At 35.4% G+C, this 7,796-nt stretch overlaps 1 protein-coding gene across 2 annotated transcripts in view; it reads right to left on the reverse strand.

The window, feature by feature from the left end:
* EFCAB1 (EF-hand calcium binding domain 1) overlaps window positions 1-7,087 on the reverse strand; it is a 10,188-nt gene extending 3,101 nt beyond the window's left edge. Inside the window, exons 1-6 of one of the 2 annotated variants that reach the window (XM_015810638.1) lie at window positions 6,988-7,087; window positions 6,531-6,686; window positions 3,158-3,262; window positions 2,613-2,764; window positions 2,137-2,241; window positions 647-863 (exon numbers count right to left, since the gene is read on the reverse strand). In XM_015810638.1, coding sequence (XP_015666124.1) covers window positions 816-863; window positions 2,137-2,241; window positions 2,613-2,764; window positions 3,158-3,262; window positions 6,531-6,686; window positions 6,988-7,045 — 624 coding nt within the window. In that variant the 5' untranslated portion in view covers window positions 7,046-7,087 and the 3' untranslated portion in view covers window positions 647-815. Of the gene's footprint in view, window positions 1-646; window positions 864-2,136; window positions 2,242-2,612; window positions 2,765-3,157; window positions 3,263-6,530; window positions 6,687-6,987 lie in introns of those variants that run through there. The other variant, XM_015810637.1, reaches the window with a different exon arrangement.
* Between the last annotated feature and the right edge of the window lie 709 nt (window positions 7,088-7,796).

Consider the following 7,796-nt stretch of genomic DNA (forward strand, 5'->3'; position numbering starts at 1 on the left):
GGAAAAGTTTAATCCACTTGCACTGTTTTATGTTTACATGTTTGATGACAAACAGCCTTATGTTTATAAGTGACAGTTTTCCTGCTAAGTACCTGCATGTCATAAGCATTTGAATTAAAATTACCATATTGAAATCAAATCTGATGTTTTTTAATTTTTATTTGGTGTGTGTTGGAACAGGGGTAGTCTTATACGGTGAGTATAGCCCAAACTCTATATTTTAACTGGAAAAGTTGGGGGTCATCTTATACGCCCAGTCGTCTTATACGCCAGAATATACGGTACTGGCCTAGAAAACAAGAGACTTTTGAGTTTTAAGTCTACCTTAGGCATGAATGATGGCTGAGCTAGTCATGTCTCTGGGCCAGTCACTCTCAGCCCAACCCTCCCTCAAAAGGTTGAAGCTGTGGGGAAAATAGGAGACTGGAATATAGGTATGTTTATCCCTTGTATTTTATATAAAAACATGGAATAAAAATGTAATAATAATCATGTATCATATTTTATTGAAATTATTTGCCAAAATTCTGATTGTTTGAGAAATAAAAAGATCAAGATTTTCCTAAGTACGTGAAGCTGGTTACATCATTCTCTGGGTCTATTGTACATTGATATTTTTGTTCATATCAAATGATCCATAAACATAAATGATATTCTGATGCTTTTATTTTTGAAACACTCTGGTTTTCAGAAATGCATGTAGTTAGGCAGTTTATATAACTAGACATTAATATAGCCGCAGGGGAAAAAATTAATTGTATTAAATGAAAAATTTATTACAAGAAATTTACTGTAAGAGTTCCTACACTGTTAAGTCATCGCATTAGTATTTGATGATGTACTTTTCCAGAAGAGTCAAAAGCCTAAATGAATGATTAAAATGGTCAACCTTACAACAGATTTGTTTCTACAAGAGTACTGATAATACACAGAAGTATTTCATATTTTATACAAAACATACGTCTTTTATAAGAGTTAATCCCCTATCTGTGCCCCCAGAAACATGTCTCATTACCCTACTTGGTCAATCTTTTAGATGACATTCTCCTTAACAGTAAACTAGATAACCTGTGATCCTTTGGATCATCTCTAGAGATTTTTCCTTTGGTAAGAAATTCCTCAAAATCTTTAACAATGACAGAAATTTTAATGTGTTGCCTTCACTGGAAAAGTTGGATACATTCAGAGATGTATTTGCCTTGAAAATAGCATATGTTGAGCTATGTAACAGTCAAACAATATCACCATAAATGTTTTATGACATTTTGTATATGATATCTGTTTTATGATAATTTTTTTCTCTTAAAATTTATAAGATTTGCCAAATTTCAATTCCACAGGAGTCAAATGTCCCACATTTTGGATGCATTTGAGATACCTTGGTTCAAAAAATGTTGCCCCGAGATGCACTGTTTCACCTCAGTTAAACAATAAGAACAAGAATTTTAATAGCAAGTAGATAGATTATCTGGAAAAAATTAAATCTTCCTTTCAGATAAAAAGCATTTCACTGTTCAATATGTATTTATATATTTGAATCTGATCTACCAGTAGCTCCATGAACTGACGGAGCCATTGTTCACATTGTTCAGAAAAAATAGAAAATAGTATGTTCCCAAAAAATTAGAAAAAGCAAATACTTTGGCTAAAACAAATCCAAAACTTTTGGTTAAAATAGTCAGAAGTGGGATACTGATGATTTATATTCAGGTTTGAGAAGTATAATCTACTTCAATGCTGCCTGTGGAATTCTGGGAGTTGAAATCCACATGCCTTAAAATTGTCAAGGTTGAGAAACACTGATCTATAGATAGAGCATAGCTAAGCATAGTCGCTTAATCCTAGACTAAAGTTATTTTAGATCAAAGGGAAGACTTTAGTTAAAACATGCTGAAATACAATTGGCTTGCTTGACGATCAGCATTAAAAGTCTCTCATATACATATATAATGATTTTGGTTAGCCTCATTCAGTGACCATTCAAAAAAAGCAGTTTAATAACTTTAGTTTTATATTGAGAACATTTAGTTCAAACATAGAACAGGAATACAATTTTATTGCATCCAAGCAATTGTTCATAATAAAATTACTAATAAATTGATTATTAATATACTTAGATATAGACTTCATAAGTACCTTCATATCAGGTAAACATGGCCCAAATGCTTCTAAGAGGAGATTTTCATCTCTTACTGCCTTTTCAAAATCCACAAAAGAGACTTTGCCATCGTGATCATAGTCCTATGAAATAAGACATTTTAACCCCTTATTAATCACTATATTTAGACTAAAGCCTTATATATAATTATTTGGGGATAAATTATAATTGGAATTATATGCATGTTTTTTTATTGGCAGGCCAGTCATATTTCATATAATTCCTACTGTAATTTATTTACTTAAAAAATATTCTTCTGGTATTGTTCCAATCTCTAATTCGGCATTGCTGATTTACCCAATAGATTCTCAAGATTATCTGTTTGTTTATTTATTTCATTTTGGCTTTTTTTTCATCCACTAAGTATATGAATGAAGCCCAACTGAGTTAATTGGGTAAACTATTAGTATTATCTAAACACAATAAGTTGTATTTTAAAATTTATTATACTTGCCATTTTCTTCAGTGTTATTTCTACCAAATCTTTAATTCCTTCATCGGGATCTTCCTCTGAAGGCTGTTTTAGCAGACTGTTTTTCAGCATATGAAACATTTCTTCTCGTGAAATATATCCATCACCATTCAGGTCATAAACCTCAAAGCAGTCTAAAAGGGATAACTGCATTAACTGCATACATGTCAAACAAAATGCCTTCCAGATAATTGAAAATAACAGTAATTAAGTTGTAGTTAAAGAAGGCTAAGTATTTGGTAATAAATAAGACTAATTAGACTGTACAGTATGTATCATATAGATCAGGGGTATCAAACTGCCGGCCCGCAGGCCGGATGCGTCATGAGGAAACCGTGCCCACCCCATTGCCGGCAATGGGGAAAAAGTTCCAATACATCGTGTGACGTCATATGACGTCGCGGGTTTGACATGTCTGGTATAGATAGAAAATGTACAATATAGTGTATTTTTACAATGTATTTCATAATGAATTTTCCCTAAATTCAAATTAACATGAAAATCAATTTTTACTAGGAAAATCTTACATTTCATCTTTTCTTCCAAAGTCCCTCGAAGAAATATTGATAAGCCTTCTACCCATTCTGTTACACTAACACAGCTGTCATTGTCTTTGTCAAAAGCACGGAACACTGAAAGAAAAACAAGATTATTCTTTTATTTCAGAGTTGGCATTTGCATTTAAATGCATTTATCTTGAGTATGAACATTGCCTATACCTGTGTATATGGTCAGTGTCTGAATGTCTGAGACTTGACAACACAATAAAAGTAATGAAACAGTAATCATAGAATAGAATTAGAAGGGACCTTGGAGGTCTTCTAGTCCAGCCCCTGCTCAAGCAGGAGAACCTACACCATTTCAGACAAGTGACTGTCTAGTCTCTTCTTAAAAATCTCCAGTGATGGAGTGCCCACGATTTCTGAAGGCAAGCTGTTCCACTGGTTAATTGTCCTCACTGTTAGGAAGTTTCTCCTTAATTCCAGGTTACTCTTCTCTTTGATCAGTTTCCAACCATTGTTTCTTGTCCTGCCCTCTGGTGCTTTGGAGAATAGTTTGACGCCCTCTTCTTTGTGGCAGCCCCTCAAATACTGGAATACTGCTATCATGTCACCCTGTTTCTTCTTTTCTTTAGACTAGCTAAATCCAATTCCTGCAGCCCTTCTTCATATGTTTTAGTCTCCAGGTCTTTGATCATTTTAGTTGTTCTTCTCTGAACTTTTTCCAAAGTCACGACATGTTTTTTGTAGTATGGTGACCAAAATTGGTATTCCAGGTATGGTCTTACTAGGGTTTTATAAAGCTGTACTAATACTTTGCGTGATTTCGATTCTGTGCCTCTGTTATACAATCCAGGATTGTATTAATTTTTTTGGCTGCTGCTGCACACTGCTGGCTCATAGTCAAGTGATTGTCCACTAGATCTCCAAGATCCCTCTCACAGTTACTACTATTGAGCAAGGTGCCACCTATATTATACATGTGCATTTGGTTTTTCTTGCCTAAATGTAGAACCTTACTTTTTTCACCATTGAATTTCATTTTGTTAGATAGCGCCCAATGTTCATGTCTTTCAAGATCCTTCTGTACCTTAAGCTTCGAGTGTTGTAATGTTGGCTATTCCTGCCAGTTTGGTGTCATCTGCGAATTTGATGAATTCCCCATCTATCCCTTCATCCAAATCATTGATGATGTTGAAGAGCACTGGGCCCAGAACAGAGCCCTGGGGCACTCCACTACAACTTCCCTCCATGTAGATGCAGTTCCACTGAGGACCACACATTAAGTACGGCCGGTCAGCCAGTTACGAATCCTGGTGCTGATGCTGTGTAACCCAGATTTTTCTATCTTATAAACTAGTAGGTTGTGGTCTACTTTATCAAATGCCTTACTGAAGTCCAAGTAAATTATATCCACAGCATTCCTCTGGTCCACTAATTTTGTCACCTGATCAAAGAATGCAATAAGATTTGTCTGGCATGATCTGTTTTTGACAAACCCATTTTGGCTTTGGTAATGATTTTGTTTGCCTCTAGGTGTTTGCTGATTCATTGTTTAGTTATCTTTTCTAGAATCTCCCAAGTATTGAGGCCAGGCTGATAGATCTGTAGTTTTCTGGATCCATTTTTTTTCCTTTTTTGAAGATGGGAACTACATCAGCTCTTTTCCAGTCCTCTGGTAGTTCCACAGAGCTCCAGGAGCTTTTAAAGATATAGTTCAGTGGTTCTGAGATCACATTTGCCAGTTCCTTCAGAACCTTGTGGTGTAATCCATCTGGTCTTGGTGATTTGAACTTGTCTAAGATGGGCAGGTACTCAGTTACCATTTTCTTGCCTATCTTAAATTGTGTTTCTAATCTGTTTTTTACAGTAATGTTTTTGATAGGTTGGACTGTTTTTTCCCTTTGTGTAAAGACAGATGCAAAAAACAAGTTAAGTAGTTCTGCTTTCTCCCTGTTGCTTGTCACTTTCTTGCCACTTTCTTCCACTAATGGACCAATTATTTCCTTAACCTTTTTCTTGTTATTAATATGTTGAAAGAAACTTTTTTTTAATTATCCTTGATTTTTGTTGCAAGTCTTTGTTCATTCTGAGCATTTGCTTTCCTGAGTTCATCTCTGCATATTCTGGCTGTCTAATCAGCCTTAGTTATATGTCCCTGTCTCCATTTTTTGTACCTGTTGTTTTTGTCTTTCAATTTGTCAGAGAGATCTTTGAGCAGCCATGCTTGTTTCTTCTTAAATTTCTTGTTTTTCTTTTTGAGGGGTATTGTGCTGGACTGGGCTTTTATGATAGCATTTTTCAGAGTTTCCCATGCTTCTTGAGTTGTTTTCCCCTTTAGGATTTTCATCCATAGAATCTTTCCTAGATTCTCTCTGAGTTTGTTAAAATCAGCTCTTTTGAAGTTTAAGACACTGGTTGAATTATTTTCTATTGCTTGTGTTTGCATTATATTAAATTCCAGTATAGAGTAATCCCCAAAGTTGTAACATTACATTATAAAATCTCATAAATATAACCATTAAGCAGCTAAAGCCAGTCTTCAACTCAGACATCCCCTAAGTAATTCCTCCAATGCCTCTGCAAAAGAAGACTATCTTCATAGGCTTTCATGTTTGAATCAAAGTTTCTGATATGATATGGAGATCCATTATTCAAATTTTACTGAATCTCAAGTTCCTGGAAAATTTAAAAAAACAATTTCATAACATTTAAACATAGTTTTAACAACATTTTAATATTGCTATGTTCTCTCTCCTTTTTTTAAAGCAAAAAAGGGTTGAATATAGTTAAGGCTTGGATGGGAGATCACTAGAAAATACTAGGTCTGTGGGCTAGACTAGGAAATTGAAAATATCCCAGAAGTCAATAGCAAATCTCTTCCATATTGGCATATGGAAGTCTCAAAGAGAGAAATTCAACTCCAAGGAGGTTTTATATTTTACACCATATATTGCCCAACAGTGTACAAACAGTAAATATTGATTAGTGTCCAAAGTCAGCTTATATTATCTATAGCTGAAGCATTTCCAGATCTTTATTAAAATTACAATTCGCATTTCTAGCTCTGGATCAATATAAATATTTTACTAGAGCTATTGCTATTTGTTACACGTGGGGACATTAAAAAGGCCAAATGATATAGAAACCCAAATACTACAAGAGGGTCAAATAATATTATCAATAGAACTCAGTATTGCAGGAGAATAAATCCTACTCAAGGCTTATCAATTATGAACAGTGAATCATGTTAAATAAAACAGGAACAATTTGGACTTCCATGCGATTTTCAAACTTCATGAATTAACCAATATAGAAATGTTTTCAAAACTGCAATCTGAAATAACTTTTCAAAAATATTTTAAAATACAATAATTTATGAGCGTTGATTTAATCTCACCTCTGTCCATAATCATGTCATCTGTCATTCCAAATGTCACATGTAGAATATTGCGAAATGAGTTGCGATCTAAACCAACAACAGCATGTCTGTCGCTGGGTTCCACATCCAGATTGTTGAAAAGTTTTATGAGACATTCCACTTCAAATTTATTAACTACAAAAGGAAACAGTGAAACAAAATAAACAATGAAGATTTATTTGTTCATCATCGAATGTAAATTTGAATATGTATCTCCCCGGTACTCTTAATATTGCCGTTCTCAATTAAGGTTACTCCGCTGGCAAGGAATTCTGGGAGTTGTAGTTTCAGCATCTTTGGGTGGAAAGCTCAATCTTATCCAGTCGAAGTAACAATATAAAAACAATTGTCACGAATTCTCTGATCTATTAATGAACCCAGGAGCGGCTGGGTTTAAAGAGGTACAGAGGAAAGAGTAGATCCAATTTTCACTCACAATGTTTAGCGGATTTGCACAGAGACTCGGTAAGCTTCTGCAGCTTCTTTCTGTTCATTTTGAGCTTTCTGGCTCCCGCTGCGCCCGGTTGTCACAAGCCAAGCTGTTACCATGGCAACAACAGAGCGAATGTTGCCGCCGGGCCCGGATGTAACGAGCTCAAAGACAATTGTAGGCCGGACCTGCAAATTCCGGCACGTTTTATATTTATCTTTGTGAGAAGGCAAAACCCGGCTTTGGGGCTCTGAACTGGCTCATTCCTCTGGTTTTCCATAAGGAAGAATCCCAGGCCAGACGGGAGAGGCAGAAAATGGGGAGATCCAATTCGCCTGACGGCCTTTTGCAGAGATTTGAGGCAAAAGCATTTTCCGCAAGAAATTGGAAGCGAACATGAATTGAAGATTTTTAAAAATGATTATACAGGTAGTCCTCGACTTACAACAGTTCATTTAGTGGGAAAGACAGATTCACTTAAGAATCATGTTACTAACTTAACAATTGCAATGATTCAATAACTCTGGCAAGAAAGGTAAATGGGGCAAAATTCACTTAACGACTGTCTCGCTTAGCAACAGACATTTTGAACTCAGTTGTAGTCGTAAGCTGAGGACTACCTGTAATTAGGAAAAAACTTCATCACTATTGTTGAAATATTTGAGCTGACCCTCCCTCCCCTCCCCCTTCCAGGAAAGATCTTGGTTACTTGACTTGTTCCATTTTTTCCCAAATGGACTAGCCTGGAACTGCTGTGTTACAAAGACATTGCTAAGATTTTCCTGGAGTCTAGCTGAACTTGATTCCTTGCTAAT

Source organism: Protobothrops mucrosquamatus, unplaced genomic scaffold (assembly GCF_001527695.2).
Source record: "Protobothrops mucrosquamatus isolate PMUCROS unplaced genomic scaffold, P.Mucros_1.0 scaffold13, whole genome shotgun sequence".
Taxonomy (NCBI): domain Eukaryota; kingdom Metazoa; phylum Chordata; class Lepidosauria; order Squamata; family Viperidae; genus Protobothrops; species Protobothrops mucrosquamatus.